We start from the raw sequence: 20,278 nt of genomic DNA, 5'->3' as shown, positions 1-20,278 counted from the left end.
CAGAAGATTTACGTGTTCATTGATTACAATTTATATGTGACGGCAATGTGCCGGCTAGAGTCGGCAAATGATCGCTTTTCCAAATGCTAACTGCTGTTAGCTGCCAGAGCCTCAGTGACGGTGACGTAGTTTCCTGTGTCTCATTTGCATTTAAAGAGACAGGTGCTCAAAACCGACTGTTCTGAACAGGGCTGTTTTGGCAGGGTGATTGAACTGCTGTGGTGCTTCATCCTTTAAGGTATTTTGACCAAAGCATGTCACAGACATGTTCATTAGGACACCAGGGAACTAGGTTAACTTGTAGAAAAAAGGGTACAATATGAGTCCTTTAAATTATAAATATATTTAGTTCTTTGTGGACTCAGTCCAGAGGATCAAGAAAATGTCAAATCAAAACAAAAAGGGAAATTTGTTCTCCAACAGCTGCAGAACAAATGACATAAATAACTAAACCTAAAACAAATGAAAGTGAAAAAACGATACCACAGAATATACAGTGTCGCTGGGTTCAGTCTCTGTCTGTGTCTACCAGCCAACATTCATTTCTTTAAATAGACTTCTATTTTAATGCAAAAGCATAACACAGGTCCCTGGAGGTCTGATGCACAGCAGCTACATTTAATCTAGGCTCAGATGTTGGTGCAGCCTTTGATGAGACGTGCGGCTCGCTGTCACACAGTTCTTTTAATTATTCTTACATATACTTTTAGTTTGTAAAAGAGAACTTTCTGCTGTGTTGCAGCAGAACTCGTGCCATAATGTCATACACCAGTAAACTCCCGGCATCCTGGAACGATCGGCCTCCTCCTCGAGTTGTGGAGATTGATCTGAGTTCTCCTGGTCTGGCAGTGGTTGAGTTGGAAAAGCTCCTGTTTACGGGCAAAGCTATCATCAGTCGAGCAGATGAAGTGTGGCCTCGACTTTATATTGGCGACCAGTAAGTAACTCTTTCTTTTCTCTGACAGTTCACACTTGTTACCCAAATGTAAACGTGCCTTCAGAATCCTCACATGGAACAGATCATAAATCAGATTTAGTAACTTCAGCTGCGTTTCCTCTGACGTCTCTGGTGTCGAAGTGCTGACGCGTCTGAAACAATATTCCAAACATATTCCAACTCATCGCCGATACTCTGCATGTAAAACTTAATGACTGTGTACATTCTACTGTTTTTCAGGCAAAGTGCGGAGAACAAGGCTGATCTGTGCAGTCACCGTATCACACACGTTCTGAACGCAGCCCACAGTAAACGCAGAGGACAGACGCACGTCTATGACGACACGATGATTACGTACATGGGCATCGAGGCCCAGGACTCCTGTAACTTTGACATGAGCGTCAACTTCCAGGCAGCAGCAGAGTTTATCCACAGGGCTCTCAGCAGAGGAGGTAGACAAAGATGAGTGAGAGGAGGTGTTTGTTGAAGGAACTAATGTTTCTCTGCTCCTCAGGCTGTGTGTTGGTGCACTGTCACATGGGAGTGAGCCGCTCAGCCACGCTGGTCCTCGCTTACTTGATGCTGAAGCAGAACCTGAACTTGGTGGAGGCCATTTGTGCTGTGAAAGAAAACCGTGGTGTGATCCCTAATCGAGGATTCCTCAGACAGCTGATCAGACTCCATGTCCAGCTGTTTGGCAAACATCAATGACACTTGTTCAGATTCATACGTCCACAACAAGAGGACAATGTCATAAATCATGGTTTCTTTTACTCCTGGATCGAGTTGTAATTGTCATGAACTTAAACGTCAAACTATTTATTCTGTAAGTTTAAATGTGTTCAGTAGATTAAAGTTTGAACCCTAGTCAGTCTTCTTCTTCTTATGAAAGAACAAAAAGCCTTCATGTAGAAACATAGAAACCAAAGGCCTTTTTACCTCAAAGCTATACTGTCCAAATTAAAAATAAGAACATTGAGTGGAAACCGAGTGTCTATTTCCTGTGTTGGCATTATATATTGTGCTTTTCTTTTCTCTCTTCTTTAGTGTAACGCTTTTAGCAGGAGAGCAGGTAGTGGTGTTGAGAATAATTGGTATTTTTTACAAGAAAGCCTTTGAATCCTTAAAAAAGTGAGGACACGATGAGAGGAAGCAGAGACAGAAGAAGCTGACGAGGAACTTTGAGCTGTAATTATTATTAAGAGTGTTGAATTGTGAGGAGCAGCGTTAAAAAGTGTAATTTAGAAGAAGAGAAGGGAGCTTAAAACTGAGTTTGCTTCAGTAATCATTACACAGAACAAATACACTGCAAGCAAATATGAGCTTGTGATAGAGGATAAACAAAGCCAAAGTACAGCTGCTGTCATTGCTTATAAAGAGGGACATCTTCATGTGTCCCAGTGACGCGGGGACACCAGGAGATGGTGAGTGAGGATGTCCATCATTTTAGAAATACATTGTTTCTCTGTATCATTTCATGTTTAACTATTTCACTGTCACAGTTCATAAAAATTAGATTGTGTAAATTATAACTTGATTTATTCATCACTTCATCAAATTAAAGGTGCAAAACCACTGCACTGTTGTAATATCAAGAAAGGTATTTGATTTATGCAGAGGTGGGAAAAGTACTAAAATATTTTACTCAAGTAAAAGTACCAATACTTTGATGAAATATTACTCAAGTAGAAGTAAAAGTAGTCGTCTGAAAATGTACTCAAGTAGAAGTAAAAAGCAGTTCATTTGAAATGTACTTTAAGTAAAAGTTACTTAGTTACTTTGCGTGGGGTGTGAGGGTAGTAGAAATATGACAAGGGGCCAGAAATCTATTTTGGAGCTCACGCGCCCAGCGCAACACAGGATATTACCTTACTTTTGGCGAACGCCCTCTATGTTCACGCGCCAGTGCTGGTGCTAATCACATCATCATTCGCCTGGTTCTGCTGTATATTTTGAAATGTTTTGTAATTTTTATTTTTACTCAGTAACGAATAGGATTTATAAAGTAACACTACAAAGTACAATACTTGAGTCAATACATACTCAAGTAAAATACAAAATCCTGATTTTAAATTGTACTTAAAAAATACAAAATACACAAAAAAAGTATTCAATACAGTAACTTGAGAAAATGTATTTCGTTACTTTCCACCTCTGGATTTATGTGCAACCTTAAAATGACCACATTTATTTCTAACTCTTATTATGACATTAAATAACCTTTAAAGATATGAGTTTGACCTTTGAACTCTTCCTACAGTTCACCATGATGCGTGCGTGGCTGAGTTTCTGCTTCATATCAGCGATGGTGTGTTTGTGTTTGGGTCACCACCATTTAACTTATGATCAGAGTACAGAGCAGGACACTGCAGTGGAAAACATCACTGACGGTGTTTCACTGGTGGCAGCTGCAAACAGAGAGTTTGCCTTCCGCATGTACAGGAAGTTAGCCGCTCACACGGACTCACAGGGCAAGAACGTCTTCTACTCACCCAGGAGTGTGTCCCTGGCTTTGTCTGCCTTGTCTGTGGGAGCCAGAGGAGAAACCCACCGGCAGCTTTTCAGCGGCCTGGGTTTCAACAGCTCCGTCCTGACACAGGCAGCTGTGGACGAGGCCTTTCAAACCATGCTCCAAAAGACAAACAAAGACAGCAGTGAAGGCACTGCCGTGTTCATCGATGACCTCTTCAAGCCAAACCCTGACTTCCTGAACGCCCTGCAGCGTTCTTACTCTGCAGAGGCGTTTAATGTCAACTTTACCAAAACAAAAGAGAGCGCTGACACCATCAATGATTACGTGTCAAAGAAGACCAACGGGAAAATAGACAAGATGGTGGACGGCCTGGACGCAAGCACCATCATGTATCTTATCAGCTACATATACTTCAAAGGTAAACGATCACATGTGTTTGTCTCTGAGGTCACACCTGAAAGTCTGACCTTTATTTTTTTGCCTCCACAGGAAAGTGGGAAACTCCATTTAACCCTAAACGGACTAGGAGTGATGATTTCATGGTGGATGACAAGACCAAGGTTCACATGAGCGTCATTGTTCTCAATCACATTACACGTCACATGTTACATGGAGCATCAGTCATACTCTGAACTGTCTCACTTCAGGTTCCAGTCCAGATGATGAACATGGAGAAGAGTGTTGACACCTATTATGACATGTCCATCAACACATCTGTCCTCCACCTTCCTTTCAACGGCTCCTCCTATGGCATGATGTTGTTGTTACCAGACGACATGGAGACACTGGAGAATTCCATTTGCCCAGCTCACGTCACTAAATGGATGAAGTGGATGAAAACAGGGTAAGGAGAATATAATTAGAATTTCAGTCATTATTAAATTCATCATTCAATTATCACTGTATGTTTATATTGACCAATTTTCAGGAGGTATGACATCCATGTTCCAAAGTTCTCCATCAAGACGTCCTACGAGCTGAATGACATTTTGGCTGAAATGGGAATGTCGGACATGTTTGGTCTTCGTGCAAATCTGACGGGAATCTCTGAGCGCGGCAAACTGGCCGTTTCAGACGTGAGTGAGAAGAATAAGTTAAACGTGCATGAATGTTTAAGTGACCTTGATTGACCTTTGGTCTGCGTCGTACCTCAGGTTGTGCACAAAGCGACCCTGGACGTGGACGAGGCTGGAGCCACAGCTGCAGCTGCTACAGGCATCACCATTACGCTGCTGTCCTTCCAGTCTGTCCCCGTCCTGAAATTCAATCGTCCCTTCATGGTGGTTGTCGTCGATCGTGTCTCACAGGACATTCTCTTCCTTGGCAAGATTGTCAACCCAAACATGTGATGTGGTGGCTCGAGCTGTGACAGCTGTGACATCTCAAATAAAAGAATAAAGCACTGAAAATGCTGTGCTTCTACTGTTAATGTCTAATGTTAGTGTTTATTTTAGTTGGTCAATAAAAAACAATGTATAATATATATTTTATAAGACAATAAACTTTAGGCACCATCGTGCAATATTCCATCAGGATATTAAGGAGCACGAGAGCATTTCAGCACACAGAAAAAAACATGGCTTCTCATAATATACATTTATACATATGTATATATGTATATACATATACATATATATATAAACATATATATTTAATATATATATATGAGGCTTTTAGTATATTTTCTAACAACGTTCAATGTAGGTAATGGCTTTAATAAACAGGTGGTTTCGTAATGTTAGAAAGATCGAATAAAAGTGTTTATTCATCACTGAAATCAAACAGTCACAGGATGAATCATCACTGTATCACAAACACAGGTTAGTGTTTTTTTTAATAACATTAATAATATATTATAACATTGGTGTATAATAGTAATAATACTAATAACAACAACAATAATAATGATAATAATAATGATAATATGTATGTGTCCATAAACATAAAGTCTATGTGTAAAACTAAAACAAACATGAGTGAGTGAGTGAATGAGTGAACCAATCACAAAAGGAGTTACTTCTCTAACGTAATTATTACATTATTATTGTTCATTATATAATTAAATATTATATCAACTATTATTACAAAATTAAAACTAAGCATTGTTATTATTATTATTGTATATATTACATATATATATATATATATACATATACATATTCTATTTTTAGATAATTTATTTATTTAATATTGAATATTAGCAGTATTGCAGTCTGCCTCCTGTAGGGGGCAGTAGAGCGCTTTGCCCCGTGATCCTCTGCAAACAGACGAAGAAGAAGTTTGTCGCGCTGTGATTGGACGGCGGTGTGTTTATTGCAGTCATGGCGGAGACCGGAGGAGGAAAGCAGACCGGAGCGTACTTTCACAAAGAAAGGATACAATACAGCCCTGAGGAGGAGGCCAGGCTGGAGAAGCAGCACTTCTGGAGAATAGTAGACGCGTTCAGATTTTACAGGTATAACAACGGAACTCTTTGGCTTGTAAATGGCAGGAACCTTCGCTGTTAGCAACCTTAGCACAGGACACTTCACCGGGTTTGGAGGGAAACTTGTTTTTCTGTGTGAAAGCGTTGGTCAGAACTTCAAGTCAGCTCGTGTTTTACATCGTTCCTGTGATCATGTTTACGTCATGGCGTCACTGATACTCCACGCTCCATCCATGCTCCATCCATGCTCTCATCCGTGGTCCATCTATGCTCCATCACTCCTCACATATTAAAGGTCCAGTGTGTAACATTTGGGAGGCTTCATTGATGCTACTTTTTTAATTTGAACGCACTAAGTATAAATATGTTAAGCTTATTTGCTGCAAAATAAAAAATCCTGTTAGTTTTTTTAGTATCCTGTGAACGAGCCGTGTCCTCAGACGTCTTCATACTCACTGGACCTTTACAAACAAACTCAAAAGAGAACTAGTATATGCAGTAATGTCTTGAAATAATATAAAACAGGAGCTTGTAAAGGAAACAGTTGGACGATCACTGCTGTGATATGTGTTCTCTTTGAGTTCCAGAGGTGGAAAGTAACAAAATACATTTACTCAAGTTACTGTATTGAATACTTTTTTTTGTGTATTTTGTATTTTTTAAGTACAATTTCCAATCAGGACTTTGTATTTTACTTGAGTACGTATTGACTCAAGTATTATACTTAGTTACTTTATAAATCCTATCCGTTACTGAGTAAAAAATAAAGATTCTGCACAATGAAGACCGACAGGGGGAAAATATTCACCAGAACCAGACAAATGATGATGTGATTAGCACCAGCAATGGAGCGTGAAAATAGAGGGCGTGGCCAAAATTAATGTAATATCCTGTGCGCTGGGCGTGAGCTCCAAAATAGTTTTGGATTTCTGACCCATTGTCATATTTCTACTACCCTCACACCCCACCCCAGTTACGCAAAGTAACTAAGTAACTTTAACTTAAAGTACATTTCAAATGAACTACTTTTTACTTCTACTTGAGTACATTTTCAGATGACTACTTTTATTTCTACTTGAGTAATATTTCATCAAAGTATCGGTACTTTTACTTGAGTACAATATTTTAGTACTTTTTCCACCTCTGTTGAGTTCATGCTGGTGAACGTCTGCTGTCCTGTGTCCTTCGTGGTCAGAGCTCATGTCCAGGAACAGGTCAAACGTGCTGAGCGTCAGTTCCAGAGTCTACCTCAGCGCCACCAGAATCTACTGCCCAGTGTTTTGTCCAACCTCACCCGAATCAGCCAGTGTGCAGACTGCAACCAGGAAGTGCTGCAGGACATCGTCCACAACAGTCTCCACATGTTTGAGAACATTGGATATGGTGAGCGGGTGAGTAAACCGAAGTAACCTTTATTTTTATTTTTACCGTTCATCCATTAATCGTTTGGTCCAGAAAATGTTTTTCAAACATGGAAATGATGATGAAACCAAAATGATTAAATTCTAATGATTTCTTTGGATGAAATATTCACATTTAAGAAGCTAAGTTTCTTAAATTACAATGTACCAGGAAAAAACAAATGGTTCAAACGTACCTTGGTCATTTATAACTTTTACTTGTGTATATTGTTTTCATAGACGTGTATGATATCGAAACTTATTGTCATTTTTTTCATATCCTGTTAGCATTTGTGCGCTAATCGCGGGCTAGCTGTTATCAACGTGATCATAAAAAAAGTACAGATGATTGCATTTTACTGTACGTGATCAGTCTGAAAGAGAGAGAGAGAGAGACAGAGAGAGTGGGTTCACGGTCGTAGAGAGAGAAGCAGACGAGGGAGGAGACCAAAATGTCACCAGAGAGAAGAGAAGCTCCTCACAATGGACAGGTTTGTACTGATAATGTTGTTTGATTTTCTTACCTTGTCTGTTCAGTAACATCAACAGAAATGCAATATGTATATAATGTTAGCATCATACTGTAAATGAGAGTGTAATCTACAACATCAGTTTGATGTGTTATCTCATTATAACAGTTGTTGCCTTAGTAACTGAATGATTATATGAATAACAGGAGGGAGAATTATAGATCAAATAATGTTCCATACTTATGTTATTGTAATGCCGAATAACCTACTAACCATAACATGCAGTTCGCTGTCATCTATCGAACAAATACATGTTCTCAGCTCAGCTGCTGGAGACAAAATGAAGTAATTTTTCATGCTCTGATGATGGATCAGTGCAGGGATGATAACCCACCTTCTGCTGCTGTGTCAGGGGTAAACTGGTGTTCTTGTGCCAACTGTAGGGACATCATTACAGACCAGGGGCCTCATAATGAAAGATGGCGTATTTTAAAAGCACGTACACAAAGAAATTCTCAGATTTATAAAACCGTGCGCACCTTTTCTTTATACTTTTTGTAATGGCATTCTAACTACAAAAAAGGCCACTTGAGGGAATCTGAAGTCATTTCCAACTCATGGTGGTGTGTAACAATGAAGCCTTCCATTTGATTGAGCTTGACACTTTATTAGCTTAAAGTGCAATATTGTACTTATAAAGTCGTAAAGTCGAAAATTTGTATGCAGTTTTTTGTTAAAAAAACAAACAGAAAAACATCCTCTACAGGTGTCAAGTACTTAGCGTGATCTACTCTTACACTTGAACAATAACACAGCTCTGTGAATGGCTCTGCTGGAGTGGAACCTTAATTAATGTTACTGGTAAATCCTGTATTTGTCCTACTATTTCTTTAACAGAAATAGCTGCTGTAAAAAAACCATATATTATGCCAGGTTTATTCAAGACATTACATGCACATGTTGCATGAGTTAAACTTATAGACGGCTCACTAATAAATAAGACCAGCTTTAAGTCGCATCACTTCATTCCAAATTCCAATGATTACAGAATTTGACAGACGGGGAAAAAACAACGGAGCTGGTGGTTGCTGAAACTTTTGCACAGTACTGTGTATGAATACCCAAACTAAAAACTGTATTTATAGAAAATCATCAGAGGCAACATTGTGTCTCCCAGGGCCAAGAATGAGGACAGAGTCTTCATTCTTTTTGAAGATGATTATCAAGTGGACCAGGTGATGAGCTTCTTGTCTGGAGTACATGAAAGTACACAGACATGAAGTATGCAGATCCCGTGGTTTTCATCATGAATGTACTTTTGCCAAAGGTGAGAGACACTGATTGAAAGACTACATATTTTATATTACTGCATATGTCTGCTTTTAACACATGGTCACTGTCCAACACAATCTTAGATCTTAATCTTCATGACACGCCCTGGCAACTGTACTCTCCATCTTCCTGGACAAAGCCACAGAGATTTATAAATGTGGAACTGAGTTTTCCTCGAGGTAAGTCAGATAGTTTCAAAAACTGTAAATCCAACTTGCACAACAGTGTATATCCCCACATGTATGTGAGTGCCATTAATGACTTAATTATTTTGTGATATAATTTTGTCTTATCAGTGAGATAACACTGCTTGGGGAACAGCTTCAGAGCCACATGTCCAAGGAAGAAAGGCTCAAACTGGAAAGCTTTGTGGGGCAATTCTGGAATTTCCTAGGCACCTGTAATCCATGCCACACTGTTTTGAAAAGTGTAAATAGTTAATTGTCTGATCATACCAATAAAAATAATATATCATTCATTTCTTGTGGTCATTTCATTGATTTGAAAGTTTCAAGGGTTTCAGAGCGTTTGTATTACTTCATTCATCAAAATATCCACTGATGTCCAACTGATCTCGTAATCAGCAATAGTTTAGTTTATGGTTGATTTTGTAGGAAGCTTTACTGAGTGATTTAGCTCAGTAGTTGTCCCTCATAGGCGTGTAAAACAGAACAAGTAGACTTTTATAGTTCTAATACTTTTTCTGTCCAGTTCAATAACATGTCGAACAGACTAATAAGACATTAAAAAATTGTAGGACTATATTAAACACACCTTTTTGTAACCTACAGGTTGTTGTTCTCTTGGAAGTTTGTAAAAACAAATTAAATGACTCACAAACATTACATTGTACAGATCCTATTGTTGTCACAGTGGAAATGTTTTTTGGGGAGATCAGTATCTCGGTATAATGTGATACTATATTGCATAAACGTGATAATTATATTGTATAAACGTGATAATTATATTGTATAAAGGTGATAATTATATTTCATAAATGTGATCCTACATTGCATAAACGTGATAATTATATTGTATAAATGTGATCATTATATCACATAAACATGGTAATTATATTGTATAATCGGGATTTATATATTTTTATCAGTTTGGCTATATTATTTAATAGTTTACAAAGTGACTTAAATTATTCACAAATTGCATACAGTACATTTCTGTGTTCATAAATGTCAATGAGTATTTTATTTGTCTCTTACTGTCGTAATAGAAAAAGTAAAAGTAAAAAGTAGGCGTGTAGTGTACTATTGTAGTGTACTATGGGGGGCGTTTTGAAAGGGGCATGTCTTGTACTATGGGGGGGGGGGGTTTCAAGGGGCATGTCTTGTACTTGTCTGCAGTCTGCAGATAGACCTACTTGATAAAACGGGCAGAGTGAGAACACTTCCCGGTATGAGAACCGTACTCGCTGCTTGCATACTTGGACTGAGGCTGATGACGCTTTCACAAGTACGGGAGTACACAAGCTGCCTTGGTGGAGGTCTGCGCTCTCCGTGTGCTTTTCTAGTTATAGCAATAAACTTCTCCTGACTCATCGTTTGAGTTTGTTCAGGCCCTACTTCACTCCTCTATCACTGCCACCTATTGCCTTCTCCATTTCTGCCAGAGAGAGTTTGATCCAGAGTCGTACACAGATATCGTTTACTGGACCTTACAGGTCATCGCTTCGTTCCGCTCCCACACTCCTTCAAACTACTTTGATATGTTGTTAAATTCCCCCAAATCCCCCTCTGATTGGCTCAAAGGACTCTCGCCCGATTGGTTATTTGATTTGGCTGTGAAAATTAATTTCACGTTTTGATCATCTTTACAACATAAGTAAACAAAGTCAATCCAACAGTACCTTCCCCAACCATCCCGTGAAAAGCGCAGTGATATTTGAGAAGTGAAATAAAGTTTATATACAGAATATACATTTACAGAAAGTGTGCAAGAATTATTTAAACAAAATTAGGCATTTCATGAATACCGATGTCATTCTAACTTCGTCTTTAAACCATGGATATGTAAATAAACGGCAACACCAACAATAGTGAATACAGTAAGGTTGAAATGATCAATTTAGTGGTTTATTTACTTGACCGTGGTGATTAGTTTATATGTGTTACAGGAATCATGTTGTTTTTGCCTGTAAACAAAACCCCCTCCTTGTCTTAATTTATTCACATTTCTCAATAGTTTTCATGTCGTACGGTTCCCTGACAGCAGCACGAGACGCCACATGACCGCGCTTTGCTGTGCTCGTACACAGCTATGACAGATATGACATGAAACTCCATGAATTAAAACTATAGAACATTAATATCTATAAAAGCCTGTGTCCATGTCTCGAGGTGTCCTGTGGACTCTTTTACAGGCGTCTCTTTTACTCTTGTGGTCAATGGGAAAATTGCTTTTTGGGCCCCATGGGATTTTTTGTTTTTTGTTTAACTCCTCTCATCGCCTGCCTCATCTTCACTACTACTTCCTTCCCGGTCATGTGACATCATTTTTTTCTTCGTAGCTGGAGTTGGCTTTCCGTGTGTTTGTCCACTGTAGGCTCCTGTAGAAACATGGCGTCTGTTGATCGTGGATGACTTTGGAGGAGCGGCCCGTGCTTTTTTATTATAAATTGCTTTTTCTAATGCCACGAAAATCATACCATAATTATTATACATACTTTTACGGACAGTAAATTCGATTTTTGCTAATATAGCCCCAGAAATACTACAAAATGTATCTTTAATAATGGAGTAATGGATTCAGCTGAAGATAATCTGCACCTGTGGTTTTTCTTTTTTAAATGTATTGATATTGTTCTTCATTATTATTGTCCGTCTTCTTTCATCCGCAGGAGGATCCGAGGAAGATGCGTCCATCGTTCACGTCTACATTTGACATGGACAAGCTGAAGTCCACCATAAAGCAGTTTGTCAGAGACTGGAGTGAGGCGGGTCAGGCTGAGAGGGAATCCTGCTACCTGCCCATCATCCAACAGATCCAAAGACTCTTCCCAAGTGACCAATAGTAGGAAACACAAATAGAACATGGAAATAGAACAAACAAGCAATTTAATCATGATCTTTTCCAGTGATGTTGCTGATGTGACCTTCTCAGTGTGTTCCATGTGATATGTGCATTTTGTGAATTTTATTATGTCAGTGATGTGTCTAAGGTGAGCGTTCTGGTACCGGGTGCCGGGCTTGGTCGTCTGGCGTGGGAGATCGCCCGACTGGGTTACGTTTGCCAGGGCAATGAATGGAGTCTCTTCATGCTCTTCTCTTCAAACTTTGTCCTCAATAGGTAACACACAAACTAACCTTCCTATGACTCCAGCTGCTTTATTCTCGTTACTATTACCAATCCTAACCCTACCTTCATGCAGGTTATGTTTGCTTGTTTGAGGAGGAGCTACTTTATGTCTCCAACTCCTTGTTCTGTTGTTCTACTTCTAGGTAGAGCTGGGTGATAAAAATAAAATCCCCGATTTTTTTTATACCAGATCTGATTTTCGATTTTAATCTTTTATTTGTTCTTTTAAACTACTAAATACAAAATAATTATTGTATTTATTATTATAATTATGCAAATTAATGATATTTTACAGACACAAGCACACGTGCATGGGCACACACACACATACAAGTGTCTCGTGACTTGTAAAGCAGTTAATTATTTTACATTTTTATATTTTAAAATATTTGTTCAGTACGTCCTCCATGACCGGAAAACGGACTCTGGACTGAAATACAGCGGCAGTGTGATGTCACTCGTGGACCAGACTCCTCCTGAGATTTTAGACATTTCCCTGGTAAATGTCGTAGTTTAACCCACGTTTTTAGGATTGTTAAGTCTGTGACGGCACTCTCGCTGTTTTCCGCGCACGCTGCCATGTTGATATTGCCAGAGAACTGAATGGAGCTGAGGGAACGGGAGCTGAGCGAGCGCAGTAAAAAGGAAAAATCGGAAAATTCGATTTTCTTTTTTTTTAGCCTCGTCCAAACGAATAAATCCGATTTCGATTTAACATCGATTAATCGCCCAGCCCTACTTCTAAGATTTGTTTGTCCTCTCAATGGAGAGCAAAATTCGTACATGGCATTAATTTCTTTGGTAGCATCTCCATCCACCTGTCCTCACAAATTTGGACTACTCCATTCAGGTGTGAGAAGGTGAACGCTCTGGCCCTGTACCCTTGGATCCACCAGTTCAGCAACAACAAGAAATCCTCTGACCAAACACGACCAATCAGATTCCCCGATGTCAACCCTCAGAGTTTACCTCTCACTTCAGACTTCTCCATGGTAGCAGGGGATTTTGTGGAGGTCTACAGTGACACAGGTTAGTAAATACAGTACTGTATTATCTGGCTGTGTGAACACAGATCAGTGTATGTCTCCAGAACACTTCTTCGCCGCAGCCGTGTTCTCATCATCAGATACAACCTCTGGCAAAAATGATGGAATCGCTAGTCTTGGATGACACAAAACTAAAGTCATTTCAAATGGCAACTTTATGGCTTTAAGAAACACTAAAAGAAATCAAGAAAAAAAAGTGAGGTAGTCAGTAACAGTTACTTTTTTAGACCAAGTAGAGGGAAAAAATTATGGAATCACTCACTTCCGAGGAAAAAATGTTGGATTTGGATTTCTCTTTTGTCACTTTATACCTTGGTGAAATCCCAGAAACAGTCCTACACAAGGACAAATACTTATTGAAGATTCTTTTAGCAAGTAGCAGGAAAGCTATAACGAGAAAGTTGTTGCAACTAGATCCGCCAACATTGGTCCAATGGCAAGGGATCGTTCCAAAAATGTACTACATGGAGAGACTTACTTTTGTTTTACGACTTCAGTTGGAGAAATGTACTGTACACAAATTTCGGTTAAATATATCATATAGGAGACAAACACAGTGATATTTGAGAAGTGAAATAAAGTTTATATGATTTACAGAAAGTGGGCAATAATTATATCCGCGAGAAACCCGCGCAGATATTATGGAATCGGTCCCGCGCGTCCGCAGATTTTAGCCGTTAATGCGATAACTGGAAAGGCGTTTGAGATTAAATTTTCTTATTTTTTTTATGGGTCACATACCCCCTGTGGATGATCCCTATTGATTTTGAGCTGTCTACCATTATTATTATTTGGTTAATTAATTAATTAATTAATTAATTAATGATATAAAAACCATATTTTCGCCTGTATCTTCCAAAGTATTGCAGGTATTGGCTTCAAATTTTGCATGGGCATCACATACCACCTGAGAATTATCCCTATCTTTGTAGCTTTATTATTAATTAGCTAATTAATTAATTTATTATGCTAAAAACACATTTTCGGCTTTATCTTCCAGACTGATGGAGATATTGCCTTCAAATGTTGTACAATGATTCATGTAACAACTATCTACAAGTACAATCATTATTACTTTAATAAAATACAAAAGTATATATAAAAAAAGAATAGTTCATTACAAATTCATTTAATCATCAGCCTCTCTGGGAATCATCCCAGTATACTTTTATCTGACTACACAGACACAGTCTTAAAACATTATAAAATAAAACACAAATGTATAATTAATCTAATAATTAAAAGAGTTTTAGCAAAGTGGGAAAAAAAATATATATTTTTTTCTTTAAAAAAGAAAATAATGAAGTTTACACTGTTACATTAATGAAATGTAACCGTGTTATGTTATGTTGTGTTTCTGTCAGATTCCTGGGACTGTGTGGCCACCTGCTTCTTCATAGACACAGCTCATAATGTCATTGAGTATGTGGAGACCATCTGGAAGATTCTGAAGCCTGGTGGAGTGTGGATCAACCTGGGTGAGTCACTTTTTTACACTTTTCCACTACATGGTCCCAATGGCTCGACTTGACATGGCACAGCAGGGCACAGTCCTTTTGCTTCTCTTCTGTCAGCGATAGAACCTGCTCTTTTTGTGACATCGACAAACTGCCAGTCACTGATTGGTCAGAGAGTGTCGTCACTGAAGAGTCTTGAGTGCGACGTCAAAGCCGACAATAAAATCATGACGTCACTGATTAAAGCCTGCGATCACGACCGCGTTCAGTGATATTTCAGTTCAGTGTCAGACCGAGTCTGTGCTCCGCTCCTGCAGTACTGACGTACTGAACCATTGTGTCAACAAATCGTTTTAATGATTCAGTTTCACCCAAAACAAAAACCTACCAAACTGTGTAGAGTTGTGCCGTCACGGGATTCATTCATTCATCCATCCAATCATTCATTCATCTTCTACTTCTTTATCCTCCACATGCGGGTTGTGTGGGTTGCTGGTGCCAATCCCAGCTGACATTGGGTGAAATGAGGGTTTGTTTCATTTCTTATTATTATTTATTGTGACTTCTGTGAGTGTATGAATACGTGGCTGATGTCAAACATGGTGTCTCGGAGTGATCCTTCATCCTGTGTCTTCAGGTCCTCTGCTCTATCACTACGAAAACATGGCCAACGAGCTCTCCGTTGAACTTAGCTATGAAGACATTCGGACGGCGATGGTTAAGTTTGGCTTCTGTCTGGAGGTAAGACTTTGATGATCATTCATACCCCGACATCACAAATGTGTTTCCACTGGTGAAGCAATGTTCTCATTTGTCCTGGTAGGTGGAGAAAGAGTCCATGCAGACCACGTACACAGAGAACGACCGCTCCATGTTGAAATACGTTTACGACTGTGTCTTCTTTGTGGCACGAAAACCTGCAGATCTGTACTTTAACTGTCAAGAAGAGAACCGACGTCAGAATTCTCCTCTGGCTGTGAAGTCTGACAGTCTGACGTGACAAGAAAACTGAGCATGAAGGAGCACAGACTGTAACAGAACCATGTCATATCTTTATATTTATGATTTATCTTAATACTTTGTTTTTTCCATCGCTGACTTTGAAATGAGGCTGCAGGTCTGAAGAGTGTGTGTGTGTGTGTGTGTGTGTGTGTGTGTGTGTGTGTGTGTGTGTGTGTGTGTGTGAGAGAGAGAGAACAAAGAATGTAATGTGAACATTTGAAATGTATTTATTTTTTCAGATTTGTGCCAATAACCTGCTCATTTTCATCCATCTGAAGTCATTTGTGAAAACTTTTTAAAATGATTGTCTTTTCTAATCACACTTTGGAATAAAACCAACATTTTTTTTAAATGTTCATCTCCAGTATTTTTTTTTAATGAATTTACAGTCATACTAGAATACATGATTACACAACTCTAGTCTACACACTGTTTATTCATATTTTTATTTAACATTTTATTAAATTTTAAATCCGGTTTCCTCCCACAGTCCAAACATTTGTGGATTAGATAAATGGGACTCTCTAAATTGTAAGAGTGGATGGTTGTTTGTCTCTTCGTGTCCCTGTGACAAACTATCCAGGATGTGACCCCGCCTATCACTCAATGTCAGCTGGGATTGGCACGAGCGACTTCTGACCCTCATGTAGGAGGATTGTTGCGGAGATTTGATTATTTAATGAGTCGACCAAGGATGGATTTATTGGAAGCAACTCGGATCTGAGGAGAACTGAGACGATGCCGAACATAGAGCAAGTATGTTAACAGTTGGGCATCCTCTGTCGGTCTGTAAGGGTGCTTTCTCTGCTGATACAGTGGTATACAAAAGTTTGGGCACCGCTGTAAATTTTTCATGATTTTCTTTATAAATCATTGGTTTTTTGAATGATAAATTTCAGTTAAATATATCATATAGGAGACAAACACAGTGTTATTTGAGAAGAGGCACCACAAAAAACTGAAATTTCTTATCCAAACAACCAATGATTCATAAAGGAAAATCATGAACATTTACAGGGGTGCCAACATTTTTTGCATACCACTGTGTATGGAGCTGACCTTGGGCAGGACTGCACAGTAGGGTCATCAGTCGTCTGCCCCAGTCCGGTCAGGCTCAGCGAAAATATGAAGAGACCAATTCTGTAGACAACAGACTGGTGCCAGTGCTACACTGAGGCCGCTGTGATTAGAGAGTTTATAAATCATAAACTCACCGTTTAGGCTTGTGCTTAGGACTGAGAGCTGATAACTTTACAGAGGCCAGAATAATATGTTTTTTCCCTTACAGAGGATAAAGTGGTAGAAGATGGATAAAGGTTTCAAATGAGAATGAGGGAGAAATTTCCAGAACAAGTGTCCACTTTATTAAAGCATTGGAACAATTGTACATTTACAAAGATATAGAAAACCTTCCCAAACTTACACATTGCACCTTTAAACACTTGAGCCCGCCACAGGAAGTGTACATGATGTGGGCGGGGACGAACCATGGGTGCTCTCCTCTGATTGGCTAGCAGAACTCCTTCGCTACATTATTCACTACCGGTGCTCTTTGTTTTCATCCTGCGTCAGAGCGCGCGTGGTTGACGGCTGACTTCATGGCGAAGAGACGCGCGGACGATTCTCCGCTGCTGCTGCACGCGCACGACTCTCCCTCCAAAAGACTGCAGCGGTCAGTGTGCGCTGCTGCTGCGGGGAACACGCACCTGAAGACGGGGAGGCTCAGCTCTGAGGCCCCGGAGCCACCGGCCCACGACTCCCCGCTGCCCGGCAACCGCTGCCGTAAAAGGCCGCACCACTTCTCCACGTGTCCAGAACCGGATGTTTATCTTCATTGTAAAACCACAAACTGTGAAGCTTTGACGGTGCCGAGTGACACTAATGGAACCGTCCAGGATCAAACCACTTCCAGTTCAAACACATGCCGCAACAAACGAGCTCGAGAGGATTCAGAGACTCATGTAAGTTTGTATGTTCAGCTCATTAATATTCAGCTTATTTTAGGCTGATTTTAATCAGAGAAAATGTGTCGTTATGACGGTAAACGCCCACTAAAGGTCCCCGTGTACCCACTCTACGATTGGGTTAACTTAGTTTGATATAATGAAGCCCCAGTTCCATATTTAGCCTGTGAATGTGTATCAAAGATGAGTGAATGAATGGGTGAATGTAAAGCAGCTAGAAAAGCGTGATACTGTTACTTAATTGTAACTGTCAAACTTGAGGCCCGGGGGCCAGATGTGGCCCGCCACATCATTTATGTGGCCCACGAGGTCGATGCTGCTTTAAGGCTTGTGTTGACCATAAACTGGGGTTGATGCAATCGAAGTGACAGTATCTCGCCACTAGATTGCAGTGTATCATTGTATATGCATTAGGGATGGGAATTTCACGACATTTTGAGAGTCTATTGTCGAGGTCCACGTGTCGATTTTCTATTTTTTTTAAAAAGAAGTATTTTTTTGCAGCTACAGCAGCATTGCAGGGGTGGAAACTATTCTACAGTGCACTACTTCGTTTAAGGCTCATAAACATGGCTGTAATGCCCATTATTGACCATCAAAGCAGCGATACAGTTTTTCCTCAATTGTTTACACACATTTTCTGAAAGCTTGCCTCATGCTCTCACAACTCTACACACAAATCCAAAAAACACACACACAATGGGCAAAACCTCTCAATTCTCCTGCAAAATGAAACTTTTACATTCAAAGCAATGTTATTTCTTCTCAAAATGGTATTTTGTTTTCAAATGACACACACAAACCATCATATCAATAGACATTTATAAGAACCAGTTGAACACTGATGTGATCAATGTAAAACACTATGATGAATGGAAAAAAACTTCTTCTCCATCGATCATAATGACTTAGGCCTTTTTTAGTGTTTAGTGTTACACTTACTACAGACACTACATACATAATTGTGTAAAATATTTTAGAATATTGTTTTTACAGGGGGCCCACGGTTGGTGTCGTAGTTGGTGTAGTAAATTGACCGTAGGTGTGAGAGTGTGAGTGAATGATTGTTTGTCTCTATATGTGGCCCTGTGATGGACTGGTGAACTGTCCAGGGTGTGACCCCGCCGATCGCCCTATGTCACCCTGCGCCCTCCGGAGGAGGATGAAGCGGTAGATAATGGATTGATTGTTTTTATACTCAAAAACACACAAATACACAGTAACACATATATTTTATTCCTATGTATTTCCCACAAAAACAATGTACACAGTGTACATCCCAACCAACACAAAGGTGCACATACAGTGGTCTACATACAAAACAGAACCTGTTTATGCTAACGCTCTGATTGCAAATTGTAAAACTGTGTCACAGGTGTTTTCCCATGTGATGAGTCAGTTTGCATAGTAGGGAAATTAACTTTAGAATTTTGAATGACTGTGTGTTCCTTGTGAAAACAAGAGATTTTCTTCATGAAAATTGTGCCAAATGCAGAGAATTGTGTGTAGTGTTTTGAAAAAAAGTGTGTTTTACAACTGCAATTTGAGTGTAAAGCAGGAATTGTGCTTGTAGTTTAGCAGAGTTGGTTCAGGGGGTTGGTGCATGAGTTACCTGTTGTGGTCATTGTGTCTCAAGTACCAGAATTTGTGTGTAAACAATTGAGAAAAACTGTAATAGAAAAGAGGGGCAAAAAAAAGCGGGTTGGCACAGGTGTGTCGCCAGACGGCTCAGGTTTTTGAACCTGTGCTTGTTGTGTCCAGCAGAGTGCAGCTGGGTGAGATGCCGTCTTCTTTCGTGTAGACGGCTTATTGTTGTGTCCCCCACCCCAGTCCTAAACATTAACGCACACACACACCCTTGGACACACACAGCCACTGGAGAGAACTGCTGTTGTCACAATGTAGGCTAACGTTACAGGTGACTGGCCACACACTCATCCTACAAACCAGCCTTTGAGCACCACGGACAGCGGCCGAAGCTCCGTAGTTACTGACCCGCCCTCACCTATTCTATTCACAAAAACGTGCCGGTGACTCGTCCGCCTCAGTGCACGCACCATCATCTGAGAGCGCAGGGAGCCTGGACACAGGCTCACCTTTTCGTGCACAGCTTCCTACACCTCGTTGGTCGTGAACTTTACGCGTTTGTGACACTTTGACTTTTTTTTATTTAATTTTTTTGTCGAGGTGCGCACGTGTTGATTGTCAATTGTTTTGTCGACAAAAAAGTCCCATCCCTAATATGCATCATGTGATGAATGAAATTGAGATGAAAATATCCGCAAATGATCCTAAAATGCCCATGAAGAGAAAGAGCGATGCAGATGGAAGGCAGTTTCAAGAAAGATGGGAAGGCGAATACATGTTTGTGCTTCAAGGAGAAAAACCGGTATGTCTTTTGTGTTATGAGGCGGTGTCGGTCGTCAAAGAGTACAATCTATGTCGGCATTTTGACACAAAACA

General features: G+C 39.7%; 3 protein-coding genes across 3 annotated transcripts; all 3 read left to right on the top strand.

The window, feature by feature from the left end:
• The first annotated feature begins 634 nt into the window (after nucleotides 1–634).
• LOC310937820 (dual specificity protein phosphatase 26-like) lies at nucleotides 635–1,798 on the top strand. Its single transcript, XM_083902192.1, has 3 exons — nucleotides 635–937; nucleotides 1,178–1,389; nucleotides 1,452–1,798. The coding sequence occupies exons 1-3, from the start codon at nucleotides 759–761 to the stop codon at nucleotides 1,646–1,648; spliced, it is 588 nt and encodes a 195-aa protein (XP_083758318.1). The 5' UTR covers nucleotides 635–758; the 3' UTR covers nucleotides 1,649–1,798.
• A 1,444-nt stretch (nucleotides 1,799–3,242) lies between these two features.
• On the top strand, nucleotides 3,243–4,759 carry LOC310937986 (alpha-1-antiproteinase 2-like; the record flags this gene model as incomplete). Its single annotated transcript, XM_083902377.1, has 5 exons — nucleotides 3,243–3,828; nucleotides 3,900–3,970; nucleotides 4,058–4,254; nucleotides 4,339–4,486; nucleotides 4,565–4,759. The coding sequence occupies 5 exons, from the start codon at nucleotides 3,243–3,245 to the stop codon at nucleotides 4,757–4,759; spliced, it is 1,197 nt and encodes a 398-aa protein (XP_083758503.1).
• A 972-nt stretch (nucleotides 4,760–5,731) lies between these two features.
• On the top strand, nucleotides 5,732–16,105 carry carnmt1 (carnosine N-methyltransferase 1; the record flags this gene model as incomplete). Its single annotated transcript, XM_083902958.1, has 8 exons — nucleotides 5,732–5,865; nucleotides 7,031–7,226; nucleotides 11,889–12,061; nucleotides 12,197–12,337; nucleotides 13,197–13,375; nucleotides 14,757–14,870; nucleotides 15,487–15,590; nucleotides 15,673–16,105. The coding sequence occupies 8 exons, from the start codon at nucleotides 5,732–5,734 to the stop codon at nucleotides 15,847–15,849; spliced, it is 1,218 nt and encodes a 405-aa protein (XP_083759084.1). The 3' UTR covers nucleotides 15,850–16,105.
• Nucleotides 16,106–20,278: the final 4,173 nt, after the last annotated feature.

Source organism: Microchirus variegatus (assembly GCF_963457635.1).
Source record: "Microchirus variegatus genome assembly, chromosome: 16".
NCBI lineage: Eukaryota > Metazoa > Chordata > Actinopteri > Pleuronectiformes > Soleidae > Microchirus > Microchirus variegatus.
The sequence above is the reverse complement of the archived record's forward strand: the minus strand, read 5'-3'. Positions and strand labels throughout refer to the sequence as shown.

Coding starts and splice junctions, on each gene's coding strand:
- LOC310937820 (XM_083902192.1), top strand. CDS start 759: ATGTCATACACCAGTAAACTCCCGGCATCCTGGAACGATCGGCCTCCT. Junction 938..1,177: donor CGACTTTATATTGGCGACCA/GTAAGTAACTCT, acceptor ACTGTTTTTCAG/GCAAAGTGCGGAGAACAAGG. Junction 1,390..1,451: donor CAGGGCTCTCAGCAGAGGAG/GTAGACAAAGAT, acceptor TCTGCTCCTCAG/GCTGTGTGTTGGTGCACTGT.